Genomic DNA, 22,535 nt, shown 5'->3' with positions numbered 1-22,535 from the left:
TTTTGTATGTAAGATTGGGCTCTAAAAATCTGTGTGGGCCTGTTTCCTTACTTTCTGACTATTTGAGGAGATAACCACTGATCAATAGAAATATTTTAGATTAATTGATAATGAAAATTCTAATTATTTGTAACCCTAAAGTGGACCATGAGCTTGGATTATTTTGTGTATGATTTGACAAAGTAGATTTTTATGTGTTTCAACATATAGACATTTAAGCATGATTGGAATTTTAATGATTGATGAGTATTATCAGGCAGTCTGGTTGTTTCTCTAGTAGTGTAGATGTATGCGTGTGTGTGTGTGTGTGTGTGCGTGTGTGTGTGTGTGTGTGTGTGTGTGTGTGTGTGTGTGTGTGTGTGTGTGTGTGTGCACCTGCAGGGTTTGTTCTGATTCGAGCTGCCCCACAAACGCTCCCGGTCCTCATGACTGATCAGCGGCTGATGTAGAAACACCAGTACACTGGTGCACCTGCTCAGGCTGTAAAAATAAGTGGCCCATTTATTCATGCAAAGATCAATTACTGCAACCAGCTCAGCGGCTGCTCTGATCAGTGAGCACAGCCTTCATCCCAAATAATACACTTCAGAGGCGTTTACACTGAAGCTGACGTGACCAGGACTCTGCTGGTTTTTCCTCTCACATGTGACACAGGTCTGTGTTTTAAAACTGGTGGGGTGAAAAAAAGAGCTGCATGGACTTGTCTTTCCCCAAATTGATTTGGTGTTACAAAATCAGGTCCAGAGGCGTGAGACCTACATGCAACTACATTTTATCGGTGTTTCCATGACAATGGATAGATCCTACGTTGTTCACCTGAGACAAATATAAATTTGGCAACAATATAAGTTTGGCAACGCCAGCCTCGGTATGGGGGACGATGAGGCTGATTGGTATTTGGGGAAGCATATAGTCAATTCTTGTATGTGCTGTAAAAAAAGAAACAAACAGGCAAAGTTTTGTTGGTGGAAAAAAAGATGTTTCTATCATCTTTCTATCAGATCGATCCAATTCGAAATGAGTTAATAGGCATCAATTTTAGATATTTTCCCCAGGACCAGACCTTGACATTAAACTTCATATAACCTTTATGTTATGTGAGGAAAAAGAAACTTCCTTATCCACTTTTATGAGGTAGAATAACAGAAAGGTTTAATCACAGTTCATTCACAACCTGCAACTCAACCTCCGGTCCTTTTTGCAAACATGGTCTCCCTGGGTTCATCACTAGGTGAGAGCCCTTTAATATGATGAGGCAGGATGTTGATTAGGCAGGTCTGGATAATACACCCTAAGTGGAGCAGGGACGTTAGTTAACAGCTCCCTTAACAAAGTGCTGTGTCTTGTGTTTGTGCAGCATTTCCTTCTGTTGGGTGCGAGCACGACGCCTCTCTTCCCCACTCAGGTTTTTTTTGTCGATGTTGCTGCCAACAGAGACATGAATATCACTCAGACTCTCTACAGTCCATCTCCATCTTTCGTGTTATATCTCTCTCTTTCTTGCGATCACTTCTACGCTACAGAGGCCTGCCATCATTTTGTTGGAGGTTATCACAATATCCTATAGAGCTCTATTCCACAGGTGGACAGAAAATGTTTTTTTTTTCTGCTGTTATCTTTAACAAATCTTTATCCATAGAAGTTGAAAAGAGAAACTTACAGGGTAACTGCAGCAGATGAATGCTTATCTGTGTTATTAATTTTATCAACAACAGTAATTACATGCCAAATCTTACAGCTAAAGATAATGTATATAGCTATAGATATGTGCTGCAGAGACTGAACTAACAGACGGTTACACAGTTGTGTAATTGGAGTACCTACCTACTCCTGATCCGAGTGTCCTGCCACAACCAGTTACGCTCATGTCTGATTGTGCTTGATCAAACATCCTGTGTCTCCTGTTCCACACAGGAATAACCATAACATGACATAACACTCGGTAAGAATCAGGAGAGTTTGTGCTGAGTATCTGAAGGGTTATCAAACTGCAGCGTGTGTCCTGAGTCAAGTCTGGCCCACTTTGTGCTGCCGCAGTGAGGCGTCCTTTAAATAACTCGCTCGGTACGAGGTCTGTCCCCAAAGCACATTTCACATCCCCATCTGGTCTGCCATCTCATATCTGAACCCATTACCTATTTACAGGCCTGATATCATAGTAACAGTACAGCAACGTAGTGTGGTTGTAAAGCTACAACTGGACCACACACAGGAGCTTACACCCAAAGCACCTTGTATTTTAAGTTAATTTAATCACAGTTATAAGCTGCCAAATCTTACATTTAATACATTTTCTGCATACATATAGATGTGAATGTCTGCAAAACCAACTGAGTTACTGCTGTCATAAAGAGACGATTTTGCCGCCCCCCTCCCTCTGGAACTCTCTCCCCCAACATCTTTTTCAAAACTGCACTAAAAACGCACCTATTTAATCTGTGATGTATAGTAATGTAATGTTATTGTTTACTTTTTAATGTCACTTATTTACTTTATGACTGTTTCTGTTTTTACCAGGTAAAGTGCCTTTGATTACCTTTTATAGCGCTTTACAAAACAAAGGTGCTATTAATAATAATTATAATATATATAATAATTATAATAATTATAATAATTACAATATATTATAATAATTATAATAATTATTATAATAATAATTATTATAATTATTATAATTATTATAATTATTATAATAATATTATAATTATTATAAATAGTATTGCAATAATTATTATTGCAATAATTATTATAATTATTATTGTTATTATTATAATTATTATTATAATTATTATAATATATTATAATGTGTGTAAAACTCTGTAGTGTGTATGCTTGTCCTCCTGGTCTTACTTAGTAAATACAGATCCAACGAAATTGACACTCACAAAGGTCAAATATTATTTCCTATTAAAATTAGAAAACTGATACTCAGACTACCATGGCTTCCTTGGAGGCCGTTAAGTTGCAGTGTCACACACACCTTCCACCCTCGCTTCCCTGCGATGGCCTCAGTGAATCTGGGCCAGGCCAGCACTGGAACTACTGGTGCTAAAAAACAGCACGAGATGTGGTGGTCGGTGTGTCCTTGGGCAAGACACTTAACCCCAAGTTGCTCCCGAAGGCTTGCCATCGGTGTGGACTGGATGTTGCATGAATGTTAGTTAGAGTCTGATGGTGGCACCTTGCATGGTAGCCTGTCATCAGTGTGTGAATGGGTGAATGATATGTAACATACTACTGACTGTAAGTCGCTTTGGATAAAAGCGTCTGCTAAATGACTGTAATGTAATGTAATGTAATGTATTGTGTTGTGGCTTGCACACCACACATAGTAGATATCTATTAATCTGAGATGTTTGGAAATGAATTGTGGTTTCACAGAAGTATTGAGATTTGATGTAACTGTGTCTGTGCCTTGAAGTGAGATAACACTCACTCTAATATTGACACGGCTCCAGGAATGGAAATGTTGCATATCAGTCTACCACTTTGGTTCACATTGAAAAATCTCAATATATTCACATGGAAGTTCATACATGGTCCCCAGAGGATGAATCCTACTGATTTTATGACTTTTACATAAGAACCATCATGCTGTCCACATTTGTGTTTTTTAGACTGAGGTATATTTTAAACAATGGATGGTTTTCCACAATATTTGGTATCGATATTTAAGGTCTCCAGAAGATGAATCATTAGGATTTTGGTGATCCACGGACGTTTCCACTTATTGGCACAAAATGTGGTACAGACATTCATGGTCCCCAGACCATTAGATGTATTCTAATGCCTTTTTAGAGATCCTGACTTTTAAACTGATGCCATCATTAAATTATAAAAATCAGGTTGTGCAATACTACTGAAATTCCCATGATCCTCAGCAGTACTTTGAGTTCAGTGCTAAGTAACAAATAGCAGATACCTTGCTAGCATTAGTTGTTAGCATGGTGTCTGCCAGCTGTAAGTACAGTCTAATACAGCTGCCAGTGTGGAAGTAAACAACTTCTTATTGGCCGTGTGATGCACAAGTTGTTCACTGATTGGTTCCTTCATCAAGGAATGCACACACACGAGACACATGAGTGATGTTCTGCATGGAACTGCCTACGTGGGATCTTTTTAAAGTCCAGCGTGTTCAACAGGAGCTGCTTTGCTTTCTGAATGAGTCAAATTGAAGACGACACCACCCACTCTGTGATCTGTTTGGTTTTAGTTAGAAAGTAAAAGACAACAATACAGAGTATGATATCAATTACAAGTGTGAATTACTTTTTTATTTCCAAGAAATGTGTAGATTTAACCTCTGGACCGATGGTGTGTTTATTTTCTTCTCGTTTTTCTAAAAGAAAAAGAGGCTCTAAAGAAACACCACTCTATACATCCATTTAATGCTGTCACAAAATAAGAATGACAATTTAACCTAATCAAACGCAGAGAAATCAGTTCAACAATTGTTTATGTGTATGTTCTAGTCATGCTGGTCTCTCTCGTAAACATCAGTCCTGAATAAACTAGTTGGTTCTTTAAATTCTGTACATTGCTGACCAGAGCTGGTGCAACACTTGGTAGGAGAAGAGCATGTTGTCTCCAAATGCCAAGTATCTACAGTGACACCGTGAAAGGGAGGGGGAGGACGAGAGCTGAGCAGTGAGCAATAGTTCACTGGATGTGGGATACAGAGTGGGATCTGCAGCAGAACCAGATCACATAGCAGATTTACCAAGCAAGTGTGAGGCTATCGACTGCCCATGACTCTAAAATAAGATACGAGGGATTGATTTTTTTGATTGGACTAGATCCTACAGGTCATGTGAGCCCTGGAGACATTCATTTTGGGAGAGCTGTGATCACGTCGCTGTGCTATTTTGAGGGTCAAAACTATGACTTCTTTGTTTCAGATGAGGGATTTTGTCATTTCTTGTCTGTTTCTGATCAACTGGATATCAATGGAGCAGTAACTTTGGAGGACTTGGCTGTAGGAGTGATTGTAATGCTCTGCCTATTGAGTGGAGAAAGAGACGCGTTAAAACCAGGAAGAACAGACAGGATGGTACTCTGTGTCTATTTACCTTTCTGCCTCACGAGGATAGAGTGGTTCTACCCGTAACAGAAGAGAACAGTGGAAAAAAAAGGAAGCCTGAGGAGAAACATGCAGCAGTTTGGCTAAAAGACTGGGAGATTTAGAAGAAAAGGAAAGTAGGAAATCAACAATTATTGGAAAAACCTGCACACAAGGTAAGCTGCTTGTGGTTTTTGATTTTAAATATTATACTTCAGTCCACATTCTTTCAATGAGAGACCTGTGGACCGTCTCTCGTTGTTTAAATAGATCTTCAGTCTCTATTGTGACACACGGCAGCAGAGCAGTAGACTCATCTCTGCTCCGGCGTTGAGATCACAGCCCAGCAGGCAGAGTGTGGCTCCTCTGAGAGCTGACGAGCAGTCATGCAGAATATTAGTTATTAATAACCTTTGCTTCTTAGCAACCAGAGCATTGAAAAAAACTGAAACTACTGCGTAAAAACACACACTTAACCATGTGGAATGTGCACAAATGTGAGTTTTGTTTTTATCGATCGTCATCCTGGAGTCTTTACTTGACAAACACTGTTAGTGTTTGAAATATATCTCAGTTCCTGTTGTATGTCCAGGGTTTTACTGTCTATCTATCCATAGCTGTATAGAGTATCCACCTGCACATCAGACTTTATGACCCCATTTGGAAGTTTTATTAAAGATTAAATCCCAGTTATTTTATAACTGCACATTCTTAAAGCACTGAGGTACATTATTTGATATTTTACTGCATCTTGTCTCTTGAAGGAACAATACAAAAAACAATATCTCTACCATGTGTAGTTTCATTCTGGGTCCCTGGAGTCTGCAGTGTGATGGTGTGAAAGTTTATTTTAGGCCCTGAAATCAGGGAAATACATCAGTGAGTGTCTGTTAATTAAATCTCTAATAACTTTGAATCATATAAAGAATCAGGGCAGCTGAACATTAATAAAGCAAGTGACAGAAATTTCAAGATCTAAATGAATTGAAGCATGCCTCGTTCTAATGCAGGTATATGGTAAATATAGGGATGGCACATGTGTGTTCAAGATGGCGCCACACTATGTTTGTGGTGCGTTATATGTACACAAAGGAGGAGAGAGCCGGGCACAAACATTTCACTGTACAAGTGACAATATACTTGAACTTAAATTACAACTTAAGTGCTTACATTGCATTCTGAGGTGGATATGAATGTGGTACACTTAACTTTTCATCCAGTGTCATCGTTAGGTCAAAATTTCTGTCTTTGCTTATAGTTAATGATCAAATACCTACAAAAAGAATAACTTTCCGATCAGTGTCAGCTGTACTTTGTTTTATACTAATTAGCAAATGTTGCTAAACTAAGGCAGTGAACGTGGTGAACATTTTACCTTCTAAACACTGCGAGCACTTTAGCATGTTGACATTAGCATTTATTTCCACAGCTTCACAGAGATAAGACTGTAGACTGTTGTTATTCACAAAGTTGAGTAATAAAGACTAACACATGAAAATATACTTAGACCACAAACTATACACTGTGCACTTTAAATACAGGCTTTAAAAAACTTAATGGCACACAATTTGCTGGATATCAAATATTATAAATTGTATTTGTAGGACAGCGAATCCAGTCCAAGCTGAATGTGCTGAAGGACTGATCAGGATAAAGTTCCCCTTTTTAAAAATATTTTTCCATTGATGTGTCTGAAGTGATTCCATATTGATTCCTACCATTAAACCATTCGTATCTGAGGCTGTCTCTTCTAGGATACCCTCTGTCCCGTCTTTTTCAGCCCATATTATTTTCCAGTTCAGCCTCACAGGGGACTCCCACAGTACTCCAGTGCCTCTAATAGTTGTGCCAGCTGGGGGAAACAGAATATACGTCATATAAAATGCCAGGGCATTGGATTAGCTGGCTATTTATGTACCTTGTTGATCAGAGAAACATGTATTGTATACACCAGAGTGTTTTCAATAGCGCAGGGGGCAAAGAGAGGCAGGACAGAAAATCAAATGACTGAAGGATACATTACAAATGAAATGTGTTTCAACATCTATGTATAACTCAATCATTACCATGTTTGTTCTAATGCTGTGCATCATAAACAAACGGAACACAGATGATTGTAAATTTCATTCATCAACACTGAAAAATGATTAAGTGAAAATACAACAAGCTTTCATTGGGAAACCAGCAGCTATTATTAGAAACCAGATCCTGAGACAGTTTGAGTTGACAGTGAGTGACCACTCAGAGAAGTCTGGATATGTATAAGCGAACCATACGTAGCAAAAGTCTGTCCTAAGTGTAAAAGTATTAGTTGTCAGACATAGTCATAAAGTGCTGTAACAAAGAAATAGAGAATGTGTCATATTCTTAAGTAAAGAAAGTTTTATTTCAAATTGAAGCTGCTTACAGGGAAATTTGAGATGCCATGTAGATCATGTTCATCGGGTTTGTCCGGTGTATTTAATGTGTGATGTTACACATTGTTAATGTACTATTGCAATCATTACTGTATGATCATCTTCATTATCTGTTTAAACAGAGGCAAATGCATTAATTTTCCACTTTTCTGGGGACATCCATACATTGTACAAAATTACATTGTGGGCAGAAAATAGATTATGTTGTATACTAATATTTCACCTGTTCTTCATTTACAGGAAACTACTTTTGTGCCTCACCTCTCATTTCCAGCTGACACTGACTCTGTTCTGGGCGGAGCTGTCCACTTCCTGTGAGCCTGGTCAGATTTGTATGAGCCGGGTCGATAGTCTGAAGCTCCACTGGCTGTGCCCCACTGAGGCATGAGTGTGGGAAGGGCCCACCACCATAGCTTCGTGTCCTGTGAAGAAGGCCTGAGACTAAGTACCATGCCTGCTGTGGGCAGCTTTGGCAATGGCAAGATTCACACCAGACGCAAATACCACAGCCGGTTCGTCAGCAAGGCTGGCCAATGCAACATCCATTTCTCAAACATGGATGAGAAGTCACAGCGGTACATATCTGACATTTTCACAACGTGTGTCGACATCCGCTGGCGATACATGTTCCTGCTATTCGCCCTGGCGTTTGTTGTGTCCTGGCTAACATTTGGCTTGGGTTTTTGGGTCATCGGCCTCCTACACGGTGACATGGACCATCCAGAAGGGGATGACAGTTTTGTTCCTTGTGTCACACAGGTCAACACCTTCGTGGCAGCTTTCCTGTTCTCTGTTGAGACCCAGACAACCATTGGGTACGGTGCTCGTTGTGTGACGGAGGAATGCCCGGCCGCTGTCTTCATGGTGGTCTTTCAGTCCATCATGGGCTGCATCATCGACGCCTTCATGATTGGTGCCATCATGGCCAAGATGGCGAGGCCCAAAAAGCGGGCAGAGACTCTTCTGTTCAGCCACAACGCAGTCATCGCTTTACGTGATGGGAAGCTGTGCCTCATGTTCAGGGTTGCTAATCTGAGGAAGAGTCACATTGTTGAAGCTCATGTGCGAGCCCAGCTAGTCAAGCCCCGATTCACAGAGGAAGGCGAATACATCCCATTGGATCAGCTTGACATGAACGTAGGCTATGACAAAGGCACAGACCGCCTGTTTCTGGTTGCACCTCTTACTGTCATACATGAGATTGATGAAGAGAGTCCGCTGTTTGGCATCAGTAAACAAGATCTCACAACATCTGACTTTGAGATCGTAATTATACTTGAAGGCATGGTGGAGGCCACAGCCATGACGACGCAGGCACGCAGCTCCTACCTTTCCTCAGAAATCCTGTGGGGTCACCGCTTTGAGCCCGTCATCTTTCAGGAGAGGAGCCAGTACCGGATAGATTACGCATACTTTCACAAAACATTCGAAGTACCATCCACCCCGAGATGCAGTGCCAAGGACATGGAGGAGAGGAAATTCCCAACATCTGGCGCCAACTCCTTCTGCTATGAGAACGAGCTGGCCTTCATCAGCAAGGATGAGGAGGGGGAGGGAGATGTGGAGAAAGAGGAAAACAGGAAGTGTTCATCTGAGCTAGTGAGTGAGCAGGGAGGTGATCAGAAGTCATCCCGTAGAGAATCTGAGATTTAACCTTTTGCTGTTGCTGGTTTTATTTGCTTTTAGATGCAGAGCAATGCAAACGTGTGATGAGACCTATGACTGTCACGCTACTGACATGAGGATACCCGTGAAGGAGGAGCAGCAGCAGTACTGATCTCAAACAGAAAAGACAGGATGAACATCATCACATTTCTCATTGGGTTAACTCTTGCTTTCCTGGGATGGTTATTTAGTGTTGTCAAATGCAAAACAATTGTCATGTTTCAATCTGCAGATGATCCTAGTAGTAAAGTGCATGACAATAGCATAGTTTTGTATGATTGTTTTAAGAAATGTTTCATAGTTTTAGTGAGACTATCTGTAGGTGCTGTTCACAGTCCTCAGTTTATACAATTTGCAATTGAGTGACATTGACAGTTTGCAGATTATGTTAAGAAAACTAAACCATGGGAATATTTCTCCAGTTTAATTTGGTAAAAACAGCGGTGAATATCAACAGTGGATTTTCCTCTTAATGATATAACTTATATGAACAACAACACTGACTATTCTACATCATAAAATGATGCATGTAACTATAACACATTACAAGGTATAGTTTTAAATATTCCCATCACAAAAAGGGAAACACACACTTGATGGTGATCATACGTCATTTATTAAAAAGGAAAATTATTTATCTCTGTCTTTACATTTCAACCAGAGGGACATATTTGACCTGAGGCGATGGACAGTTTGGCAGACACGATGCAAGAACAATGACGATGAATGAGCGCTCGCTGAGCCTCGCTCACCGTGGTTACTGTTGCTATGCCACTCAAACTGTTCTGTTCTGTTCTGTGTTCTTGATTTCAGACAGAAGAAGACAAAAGCAGGCTTATCATTTCTAGCAGACGACCGTCAATTTATTTTCACTGTCATTTCCTAAAGCTAACTAGCTTATTATCATAAATTGGCTGCCAAAGCCATCTCCAGCTAACTCATCAATTATTGAAGCTGACATTTTCAAATGAAATAAAGGGTCTCAAATATGCATCATGGTATCATGAAGGGGCTGAAGCTAACAGGTCCCTGGCAACAAAGTTAGCATCCTAACCAGTTGATGATCCGTGTAGAATATTTGGAAATAAAGAAACAGCATTGTTTTTGTATTGCAGATGTTCATAACATCTATAACATAACCCTATTAAGCTTACAGGCTTGTTTAATCTTATCTCCAAATAGTAGACTACTGTTTGTCTCCGGTTTAACATAACAAAAAGAAAAGGCTTTTATGATCAGGACTAACGCTAACACTATCTCATGTAGGCTCATGTCGGCTGGGATTGCTTAAGAGTAAACTAATCCAAATCCAATAAACAGAAAGACAGGACAGGAGTGCATTAATGCTCCCAGGATGTTTCCCAGCTTAACATCCTTTTTAAATGACACATTAAGGAAACGTTTCAAGGGGTCTTATGTTCTCAACAATGTTTTTCCCAAGGTCAAATGGGTCAATATGTTAAAATATCCCACCTACAGCTTATAGCCTACTGATGTTATACTCCTTGAAACTTACACCCTCAAATTTGGGGGCTGAACAGAATTTTGAAGAAGGTAAAAAAAAAACACAACCATCAACATTTGAAGAATTACAAAGCGTGTCAGGCCTGCTTAGCCTAGTTACTGTTGCTAAGCTATGATTGCAGAATTTGCCGATTTTAGCAAATGGTCAACTGAAGAACATTTGTCAATTCTTCTCAGTCGCGATATGTATTCTAAAGGGAAATAAAAATACATCATTACACTTACTATATTTTAAGGATGAGACCTTTTTCCTCCAACATGTGCTACTGCAGGTTCAAAAGGCCATCATCATGACGTGTTAGAATCTAAAAAAGTTAGAAATAACCAAAGACAAATAACCTCAAAGTTCAGCCGTCTCTGTAACATCAGGACATAAACACAGAAAAACAGAAGAATCCAAATCCCCCTGATGGAATACAGTTCTGAGAATATCTCCTCAAGTTCTTGAATGTCAATATGAAGACAAAATATAAATAATTCTTGAATGTTTTAGATATTCATGGGACATGTTTCCATATTAACATGTTCTGTAATGTAATACTTTTTATCCCACAATTTAAAAAAATCTGAACCATGCAACAGATGAAAAAAACTGAATTTGAATAAGTAAGAAATTAGTGAAGAAATGAAAATGCCTGGAAATCTGTGTAAACAAATCAAACCATACTCTGCATACTCTTTTTACTCTTATTTTGCACGTGAAAAACCAAAAACACCTTGGGTTGAAACATTCATCGCTGCCAGGAGAATCATGCTATCGCCCGCCTATGTGCAAGCTTCCGTGAGTGAGTGTGCACCTCTGTGTCTGTCCAAGGCTAATCTGCTGCAGCAAACTGCATAATATTTAGTATGGCCAGTTATTGCTGAATGCTCAAGGAACATCTCGTGGTTGTGGTGACTTACGATTTCTCAAAACTCCTTTTATTGCCTGTTTAAACTGCCATCGACTGCCTGCTGACTCCTCACTCAAACTCTTAACCGGCCCATCACCGACCCCGGCCGCTTCTCTGCACCCAGAGACACAGTTTGCTCCCTTTTATTGTCTTTGGACGGTGTGTTTGGCTAACAGCTTACGGCTAACAGAACTAACAGCACACACACTGCTGAGAACATCGCCACCACTCAGCAGCTGCTGAGCGAGGGGGCAGCTTGAGTTTAATTTTGTTTTTAGCAAGATTGTATAACGTGTTCTATACAGAAACTTTGAGACTATTACATACATTGCAGGTTGTTTTTGACTTTGAATGAAAATGTGTTTTATGAAGCCTTACAGGCCATTGGTGTCTAGACTGGGGTTAGCCAATTGTGGGTTGTGTTCATCAATCACATAATACAGTGTTGGTCGTCGCAGACACACCTGGTGCAGATATGCACTCTACTGAGTGCACCTTTCTAGTTGAATATGGTTCTAGTATTGAATCCACTGATGGCTCTTTAATGGTTTATGTTGTTCTTCTGTGCCCTTGGCCAGAGGCGTTAGTCTCTTTTTTTTTTTTTTTTTATATTAATAGGACAACAGGTAATAAAGATGTAAGGTCAGACTGTATACCACTTCTTGACTTATCCCAGGTGAGGTAATTAGTTTTCCCTCTGCAAAAACCTCCAAGCGGGTTAATTTATACACCTGACTGCCATTTCAGCTATTTTCAACACATTTGTATTTATATCTTGCTGACTTGTGCTGAAAATATCAGAATGGTCTTGCTTCAGAAAACAAATGGTTGTTCTACTGCCATTTCAACCAAGAGCAGGTTTAGTAGGATGGAAGAACTCTAATTTGTACATTTTTCTGTTGTAAATAAATTATAATTATTTGGGGTTTCACGATGTTTCTGGCTGAATAGAAAATTTGTTATGATACATTACTTTAGAAAACAGTGTTAATATCATACATTTTTGGATCAAATCAAGTAAAATGGACATACTGTTGTTGCTTGATGCACTGAAATAACATCTACTGAATTGAACGACCTCTTCTTGTCTTCCACTAAATGCACATAAAGCAATCTTGACTCTGAGTTGCACTTTGTTTTCTCCTCAAAGGGTTTTAACTTGTTGTGTGAGACAACAAGATATAAATTGACCGACATATTTAAAAAAACGGCTGTCGATTAACACAATAAAAATATCTCACAAAGCCAGCAGTTTTCTTTTTACTTCATGGTAGACCGACACAACGTGCAGGATTATTTTACAATAAGCATCTCCTGGATTCATTTGTTGTCAAGTCATTTCAAAGTATAATGACATGACAAGAAATACTGCAAGGAGGGAGAGTGGGAGCTGTTTGATAAACACGGAGGACTGGACTGTAATTTATGACTGTGATTTGGTGGCAAGGTATCTGGTTTGGGTCAGAGTTTTTTTATTCGCTCTTATGCAACCAATCAGGCATGTCTTTGCATAGGTATGGACAAGACTTGGCAGTCCAGATTGATTTCTCTGCCCAGTAACCTTGAACACTGGAAGAGAGACCTCATGCACACAAGCACACCCAAACACATGAACACCCACACACAAACACACACACACACACACACACAAACACACACACACACACACACACACACACACACACACACACACACACACACACACACACACACACACACACACACACACACACACACAAGCCCACACACACACACAGACTTAAAGACTTAGTTGATTTAAAAACAGCTAATCAATAACTGAAAGTCATGATCACAGTTTCTGCTGATGGGAAATGCTTAGAAGTCCTGCAAATTGAGCAAATATAAATAGAATATCACTGTTTCTGTGTGTTGGTGGTGTGTCTATCCAAGCATAATGTTACCCAGATCTGGTTTTATTAAATTACCATTTAATGTGACCTATCAGCTCCAGAGCTACAGAGTGGGTGTGCAAGATGTTAAACTGTTATCCTGGCATCAAATCACATCACAGTGGCATTTAACAGAATAAACTGTTCTACCCTTTCATGCATTTAACTTTGAGGAAGATATGTTGAGCCCCAAGTCTAATTTTCTTTCTTTAACAGTGCTGTTTCCTTTGAGAGGTGCTGCGAGATGGAAGGAGCGCTGAGAATAGAGCGGGATGCTTCCCACACACTCAGCAGTGTTGGAGGATGAAGAAGCTGTGGAGGGGTCAGTCTTCCAACATGCAGAGTGGGTTGTTGAAAGGCAAATTTGGCCTTAATTGCAGCAGTTCTATATTTTGCTGGTTTCCCCCTCAGCTGCCAGAGGGAGGCGGAGGGTGGAAGAAAAGTAACATGATGCAACAGCTGCACTTCCTCTCCTTAAGCCATAACTCAAGGCATTTTAGACTTGAATGATATTGTTCCTGTGTTTTCTGTTAACTTACCATTTAAACTTTTTTCACTTTAGGGCTAAAGATGGATGAAAATGTTACATATTTGAAGTTTCAACTTTTTACTAACTGACAAAAAAGTGTTGTTTTCTGTTTTGACTGGATTGTTTAACTGATGGAAACATGAACATCACTTAATATTTATCTTCAGTCAGGGCCGACAGACCATAAAGCACCAAAGCTCCTCATTTCAATAATTTCAGTGATAAAACATGTAGATCAAAAGCTGTATATGTCTTTCTGGTAACTGTTAAATATACCTTGGTGATTGTTTGAATACAGTCATACTCTGCTGTGGTTAATTATTGTCATTAATAAGCTAAAAAACATCAGTTGGATGTTTTGGGTGCTAATAAATGTGTTTCTTTCAGGAATGTAATCAAGTTGTAAAGAGCTTTTGGTCAGTGTGATGGGAAATTGGCGTTCATGTTAAAAACTGGCTGGACACAAGCCTTGAACTCTGTCATCCTTGGAGCGGGAACGTGACATCTCATCAGGACAGAACAAGTCAAGGAAACCAGTCTTAGCATCTTCGTGATATTATATTGCAGTTTCCCGTTCCGTTCACAGCTTAATCAGATAGCTAAGGCAGTGTCGTGTTATTCTTTTGAGGGGTGTTGACAGCTCAAAGGTTGGAGAAGTGAACTTGTGAATGGAAGATCAAAACCCGCCTTGACTGGAAGCATGTGACAGAGGAATCAGAGGAAACCGTCTCAAGTGAAGCTACACAAAGACGACCGTGTGAATTTTCTTTACTTTTAAAAACAGAATGTTTAAATTAATGTACTAAAAAATAAGCAGAAAATGTTGTCTGATTGTACACAAAATAATATATCACATGAAAAATGCAATATAATGTGAAAACACACTATAATATGATCATAAAGAGATACAAGGGGACATTTTAGGTGAAAATAATAATGTATTCCTCAACATTTTTAACAATGGTGTAAAAATAGCTGGAACTAAGCACATATTCTCAAGTACCGCAAGTACTTTTGAAGTATTTGTAACCTACTTGAGTATTTTCATTTTCTGCAACTTGATATTTCTCCCCCCGCGTAATGTCATGACCAGCAAGATTTATTTCATGACCAGCAAGATTTATTTCATGACCCTGATCAGTACATAACAATAGTTTTAACTTAATAAGCTACAACTGTAGAGTGATGCTTAATAATAGTGAATCAGTATTAGTAATATAATAATGACATTTATTTAATATATTATATTTATATACCCTTTATTTAAGCAATCAAACTATTAATGTTGCTGACGTTTCTAATGCCTTTGATATGTCTGCATTGTGACCGACATGAAGTGCATATTTAGTTTATCAGAATCATCTTAGAGAGACAGTTGAAACCAGTACTGTATGAATGACCACCAGTATGTACAAGTGTTTGCTGTCTGATCATAGATCTCTTTACGTTATTTTGCTCGTGGAGACATTCATGGTCCAGCTGAGCACATCACTCAGTAGTACTAGCAGTCCAACCTCGATTCCTGCAGACATACAGTATTTTATTACAGCAACAGGCAGATTGTATTACGGGATGGACGTACTCAAATACCTACAGCAAACACAGAGCAACTGGAGAACCAGCGAGCAAATATTCAGCGCACACAAACACCGACATGGTCAGCATGGATTATCACGCTGAGATGATCTGCAACAGGACGCTATACCTTCAAAACTATTAGAACTTGTTAAGATGTCCGATGTCAGCCATGAACTTCTCTCTCAGGTCGATGCTGTTCGTCTCCATCTAGAGATGTGTGCTTGGTCTCATTTTGCTTTGGTGAATTTAGTGGATTAAATTGTTTAACTGAATATTTACTTCTTAATTTCATTATTCAATTTCACAATAGTCATAATATAGAAATATTATCACATATTTTATTATTTGTGCAATACTTGGTACACTGTTTGAGTAAATCTTAAACATTTTTGAAAAGGAATTCTTGATCTTGCATGCATGAAAGGAGAGGGAAAGACCAGCCCCACTTTTAAGCCATCACCTCTCAGGACACCATGCCCGAGGAAAAGATCAGCAGAGTTTATTTAATATTTCAAAACATTTACACCGAGAGAACAAATTGAGCAGATACTCAGAAATGTATCAACCACAAGCTGTAGAATAAAGGTATCTTTTTAGTTATGGGTTTTGTTGTTTTCACCGAAGCTCATTCAAAAGGATAGTTGAGAGACATGCTCTTACTGACTTTCTAATTATTGATAATTAATATTCCTTTAGCAAATAATGAAACACCTCTTTGCTGCCCTCATGTGGCATATTGATCTTGTAACATGCAAATCTTACAGGTCTTTTACACAGAAGACATTTTGACTTGCCAGAGTAGGAAAATAACAGGTGTAAATAATGAAATCAATAATGGCTGAATTCAAATTAGCTGCTTTGATTTCAGGTTCCTGTTTTGTTCATGCTGCTTTGAAACGAGCAGAGCCATCGTTAGTCTTTCTAGAAACACCTGTTTTTCCTACTGACATGTTTTCTAGTCCTAACCTACAGATTTATGCATTGCAATTCTGTACGAATGTGACACAGAAATATATTTCTTATTCATAATATTTTGTTCTTTTGTGTTAAACTGAATTTGTTAGCAAAAGCCAATACCAAACGAACAAAAGAGGCATTGTATTATTAAATACATTTTATTACATATCGTCACATATTTCTGACTATCTGGCATTTTAACATAAAGACAGTTCTAAACATCTCATGTATTTTGGTTGGGTGAACCTGCACAACAGAGCCACAAATTCATTTTAGTCCTTTCCTGTTTGAGGTTTGTGCATTGGTTTATGTACTTTATTTGTATATTTCTATAATTATAGAATTTGACCAGACACCGATAACCACACACCCTCCCTCCCTGAACCCCCGGATCTCCCTCCCCCAGCCCAGTCCTCTGCAGAGATTCCCTTTAGCCCCAGTTGAACTGGTCTTCATCTTTAACCGACAGGATGTCTGTGACCAGGCCGGTGCCGATGGTCTTGTTTCCGTCTCTCAGGGTGAACCTCTGGCCCTTTTCCAGAATCATTGGCTGGCGCAGCGTGAGCGTCAAGGAGGTGTCCTCGCCTGGCATTACCATTTCCTGAACGAAGACGAGAGCAACAGACAGGATATGATTACCGTCTTTCAAAATATTGTTGGGATTCAATCTTAAAACAACATTTGTTTACTGACAGGTTGAAACACAAACCTTTTCTTCGGGCAGAGTGACTCTGCAGGCCATGTCCCAGGTTAGAGAGAACATGACGGGCATGAAGTTGGTGATAAACGGTTTGTGTCTGCCTCCCTCCTCCTTACTCAGAATATACACCTGTAATACAGGAAGCACAAACACGTCCACACATGCATCAGTGTTTAAGTTACTCGATACAGTGAGTTATGTATTTCATTTAGAATTTTTTTTAAAGCAAAAACTCAAAAAATGTAAAAGCCAATACAATAATTCAATAATCTACAGTCATGTTAATGCCTCTGTCCAATCTCCTCTGAATTTTTGCCATTGAGGTTATTTGAGAAATTATTAGTTCAGAAATATTTCACAATGATTCAACAACAACTCCAACTTTGTGCTATCTGACCTGCGCCTTGAATTTCTGGTATGGCAAGATGGATCCTGGTTTGCACATCACCATCCCCCTCCTTATGTCCTCTCTCTTCAGTCCTCGGACCAGAGCGCCCAGGTTATCTCCAGCTTCTGCCCGATCCAGAGACTTGTGGAACATCTCAACACCTGAGCCAAACAGGAAGAACAGCAAGGTGAAATTCTTGGGTAATGTTTATACACCAGAAATCAGACAGTACAACATAACCTTGAACTCTCCAGTTTCCGACTAATGCTCAACAGCATTATTAGATCAGAAAGCCTTTGTAAACAGCACAGTTTCTTTTTCCTTTTTCTCACCTGTAACCACTGACTTGAAGCTGCGATTGTGGCCCAAAAACTCACAGTCGTCTCCTTTCTTGATGATGCCCCTCTCCATAGTGCCGGTCACCACAGTACCTCTGCCTGAAGGACACAAATGATAAGACTCAAATTTAAAGCAAGTCACTTTTTAGAGTCTGCACCATCTGACTTGTTTTGAGATGCTGCATTTTACAGCCAGCGGTGCAATTCAGTCAAATGTCACTACTAAACACAGGGAACTACATAAAAGTTACAGTACCAGTCAAAAGTTTGGACACACCTTCTCATTCAATGGTTTTTCTTTATTTTTATTTTTTTCTACATTGTAGATTAATATTGAAGACATCCAAACTATGAAGGAACACATATGGAATTATGTGGTAAACAAACAAATGCTCAACAAACCAGAATATGTTTTATATTTTACATTCTTTAAAGTAGTTGAATGAGAAGGTGTGTCCAAACTTTTGACTGCTACTGTATAAATTCATTACAAGTAACTAATACTGCCGATAAGTTTCCTTAATTGTTAGCCTTACAGTTCAGTGTTGAGATGAATGTGTACGGGCTGCATTCTTGAATTTTTTTCATACCTGGGATTGAATAAACCCCTTCAATGGGCAGAAGAAAAGGTTTTTCAAGCTGTCTTTTGGGGAGAGGAATGTAAGAATCCACAATATCCAGAAGATTCAACACTGCCTTTACACCAAGTTCCGGCTCTCTGTTCTGAGATGGAGGAAACAAGATTTCAGTCAGTTCACATAAAGATGCTTCACATCAGAGACTCAAAATGTACTGACAGGGCCGTGAGTTCATCAGTAGCTCAGATCAGCACAGTATTAACTAAACTGTGAGACAGATGACTGCCAGCGTTCCCCTTACCTCGAGGGCGCAGAGGGCTGAGCCTATCACAACAGGCGTGTTCTCGCCATCATAGCCAAACTCTGTGAGCAGCTCGCGGATCTCGATCTCCACCAGCTCCACCATCTCCTTGTCCTCCACGGCGTCGGCCTTGTTGATGAAAACCACCACATGCTCGACGCCAATCTGCCTGGCCAACAGGAGATGCTCTCGTGTCTGAGGCATCTGGCCGTCAGTGGCCGCCACCACCAGGATGCAGCCGTCCATCTGAGCGGTGCCGGTAATCATGTTCTGAAAAAAAAAAGAGGTCAAGGTTTTAAAGGGGATTATGTACATAATTAAGCTTGAAATCCTAAAGGAAAAACAAGGATTCTAAACCGCTAAAATAACAAAGTTGCATCATGTTCAGCACTTTCTTTGCCAGGTTGGTCGCAGGTGCTTCGTTAAAGCAGATTACCTTGACGTAGTCGGCATGACCAGGACAGTCCGTGTGAGCGTAATGTCTGTTGGCTGTGGTGTATTCTACATGAGAGGCGTTGATGGTGATTCCTCTCGCCTTCTCCTCAGGGGCATTGTCAATTTCTTCATACTTTTTAAAGTTCGCACCACCAGCGTCAGCGAGAACTGAGGACCAAAAAAAACACAACAAGGTCACAATTCTGATTTCTTGTTTCACAACACTCAAGAAATGAGGCAGTGACTTTTTGCCATAAATCAGTGGAGTTTAAGTCTCTAGATCAAATCAAATAATTCCTCCTGCTATGGCACCGCTGACACCAACTGCTACCACCATTATTATTACTAGTCACTTACTATTACTATTACCTGTACCATTACGCATATAATCTTTACTTCCACCCTGAAGCCCTTTTTACTTTCTCGCTTTGCAGGTTTCCATGAATCGTTGTGGTACCTGGACCGTAGTCGTGCCTCCTGCTGTGAGCCGGCTGACACCCACTGCTACTTCCATTATTATTATTAGTCACATTACTATTACCATTCCCTATTTCATAATTATCATTCTACTATAATAATTGCTGCTGTTATTATAAGTAGTCTTAATTTTTTTCCTTCATTACTCTGCTTACTACTCTTATTATATGAATCATTTATGTCATAAACATTGAATGTGTTGTATCTCTGTTATGCTGTTCATTCTGTACACATGACATCTATTGCATTCTGTCCATCCTGGGAGAAGGATCCCTCCTCTGTCGTTCTCCCAGAGGTTTCTTCCTTTTTTCTCCCCCTGTTTAAGGGTTTTTTTAGGGTTTTTTCTGTGCCGATGTGAGGGTGTAAGGACAGAGGATGTGAGGGTGTAAGGACAGAGGATGTGAGGGTCTAAGGACAGAGGATGTGAGGGTGTAAGGACAGAGGATGTGAGGGTGTAAGGACAGAGGATGTGAGGGTGTAAGGACAGAGGATGTGAGGGTCTAAGGACAGAGGATGTGAGGGTGTAAGGACAGAGGATGTGAGGGTGTAAGGACAGAGGATGTGAGGGTCTAAGGACAGAGGATGTGAGTGTCTAAGGACAGAGGATGTGAGGGTGTAAGGACAGAGGATGTGAGGGTGTAAGGACAGAGGATGTGAGGGTCTAAGGACAGAGGATGTGAGGGTGTAAGGACAGAGGATGTGAGGGTGTAAGGACAGAGGATGTGAGGACAGAGGATGTGAGGGTCTAAGGACAGAGGATGTGAGGGTAAGGACAGAGGGTGTGAGGACAGAGGATGTGAGGGTCTAAGGACAGAGGATGTGAGGGTGTAAGGACAGAGGATGTGAGGGTGACAGACAGGTGTGTAAGGACAGAGGATGTGAGGGTGTAAGGACAGAGGGTGTGAGGGTGTAAGGACAGAGGATGTGAGGGTCTAAGGACAGAGGATGTGACAGAGGATGTGAGGGTCTAAGGACAGAGGATGTGAGGGTCTAAGGACAGAGGATGTGAGGGTGTAAGGACAGAGGATGTGAGGGTCTAAGGACAGAGGATGTGAGGGTCTAAGGACAGAGGATGTGAGGGTGTAAGGACAGAGGATGTGAGGGTGTAAGGACAGAGGATGTGAGGGTGTAAGGACAGAGGATGTGAAGGACAGAGGATGTGAGGGTGTAAGGACAGAGGATGTGAGGGTGGACAGAACAGGACAGATGTGAGGGTGTAAGGACAGAGGATGTGAGGGTCTAAGGACAGAGGATGTGAGGGTCTAAGGACAGAGGATGTGAGGGTCTAAGGACAGAGGATGTGAAGGACAGAGGATGTGAGGGTCTAAGGACAGAGGATGTGAGGGTGTAAGGACAGAGGATGTGAGGGTGTAAGGACAGAGGATGTGAGGGTCTAGGGATGTGAGGGTCAGAGGGATGTGAGGGTGTAAGGACAGAGGATGTGAGGGTGTAAGGACAGAGGATGTGAGGGTGTAAGGACAGAGGATGTGAGGGTCTAAGGACAGAGGATGTTAGGGTGTAAGGACAGAGGATGTGAGGATGTGAGGGTGTAAGGACAGAGGATGTGAGGGTCTAAGGACAGAGGATGTGAGGGTCTAAGGACAGAGGATGTGAGGGTGTAAGGACAGAGGATGTGAGGGTGTAAGGACAGAGGATGTGAGGGTCTAAGGACAGAGGATGTGAGGGTGTAAGGACAGAGGATGTGAGGGTCTAAGGACAGAGGATGTGAGGGTGTAAGGACAGAGGATGTGAGGGTGTAAGGACAGAGGATGTGAGGGATGTGAGGGTAAGGACAGAGGATGTGAGGGTGTAAGGACAGAGGATGTGAGGGTGTAAGGACAGAGGATGTGAGGGTGTAAGGACAGAGGATGTGAGGGTGTAAGGACAGGACGTCAGTGTTTCTACCTTTTGTGATGGCTGCAGTCAGGGTCGTCTTGCCGTGATCAACATGGCCAATTGTTCCAATGTTGACATGGGGTTTGTCTCTGCTGTACGTCTTCTTTGCCTCTGCAGCAAAGGTCCTCCGACTCAGAGGCACAGCACACTGCAGGACAAAGACAAAACCAGGAATTATACAGATGCATATGCACGTTAAACAGTCTGTACACTGCAAGCTTGTGTCCACACTCACCAGCTTGTAGGAGCTGTGCAGGAGGCCTGGAGAAGACAGCTGGAGGGCTGAGATGAGGGTGAAATGAGAATAATGTAAATAATAATAATGTAATAATAATAATAATAATGTTAAAATAATAAATAATAAATAATAATAATAATAATAAATAATAATAATAATGTAAATAATAATGTAAATAATAATAATAATAATAAAATAATAATAATGTAAATAATAATAATAATGTAAATAATAATAATAATAATAATAATGGATTTTATTTATTTAGCACACTTTAAAATACAATTAAATATCAAGGTGCTGCACAGGGTAAAACAATCACAATAATCAAATATAATAATAAAACAAATAAATGAATTAATTTAATCATAATAACATCTAAGAATATATATTAAAAACTGAACAACCACACAATCTAAACTACACAAAGCCAAGACTTTAAGACAATTATGATCATTGCTCATTATTTGACATGGTAGTAGTGTTTTTGACCTTTAATGCAATGTGTTCAAGTTTCAAAAAACATGAATTTAAACTTTTTTGAAGCCATTTTAGCCTTAAATCAGACATTAAGTAATTCAAGCTCAAACTCACAGGTAACGTGACCTTGTAGAGAAACAGCAGCATCTCGTTTATTTCACGATATATTATG

The 22,535-nt window shown here is 40.1% G+C and overlaps 2 protein-coding genes across 2 annotated transcripts in view; one reads left to right on the top strand and one right to left on the bottom strand.

The window, feature by feature from the left end:
• Positions 1-7,856: 7,856 nt before the first annotated feature.
• On the top strand, positions 7,857-9,143 carry kcnj12b (potassium inwardly rectifying channel subfamily J member 12b). The gene has a single exon (XM_054607338.1). It carries the CDS (start codon positions 7,861-7,863, stop codon positions 9,127-9,129), a length of 1,269 nt encoding a protein of 422 aa, XP_054463313.1. The 5' UTR covers positions 7,857-7,860; the 3' UTR covers positions 9,130-9,143.
• Positions 9,144-16,026: 6,883 nt separating this feature from the next.
• The window catches only part of tufm (Tu translation elongation factor, mitochondrial), a 6,710-nt gene continuing 201 nt past the window's right edge, over positions 16,027-22,535 (bottom strand). Inside the window, exons 2-10 of the mRNA XM_054607775.1 lie at positions 21,881-21,927; positions 21,655-21,793; positions 19,274-19,440; positions 18,838-19,107; positions 18,549-18,681; positions 17,953-18,057; positions 17,630-17,781; positions 17,242-17,361; positions 16,027-17,133 (exon numbers count right to left, since the gene is read on the bottom strand). Of these exons, the coding sequence (XP_054463750.1) occupies positions 16,963-17,133; positions 17,242-17,361; positions 17,630-17,781; positions 17,953-18,057; positions 18,549-18,681; positions 18,838-19,107; positions 19,274-19,440; positions 21,655-21,793; positions 21,881-21,927 (1,304 nt within the window). The 3' untranslated portion in view covers positions 16,027-16,962. The remainder of the gene's footprint in view (positions 17,134-17,241; positions 17,362-17,629; positions 17,782-17,952; positions 18,058-18,548; positions 18,682-18,837; positions 19,108-19,273; positions 19,441-21,654; positions 21,794-21,880; positions 21,928-22,535) is intronic.

Source organism: Anoplopoma fimbria, chromosome 11 (genome assembly GCF_027596085.1).
Source record: "Anoplopoma fimbria isolate UVic2021 breed Golden Eagle Sablefish chromosome 11, Afim_UVic_2022, whole genome shotgun sequence".
NCBI lineage: Eukaryota > Metazoa > Chordata > Actinopteri > Perciformes > Anoplopomatidae > Anoplopoma > Anoplopoma fimbria.
This window is presented reverse-complemented; position numbering and strand designations above follow the sequence as displayed.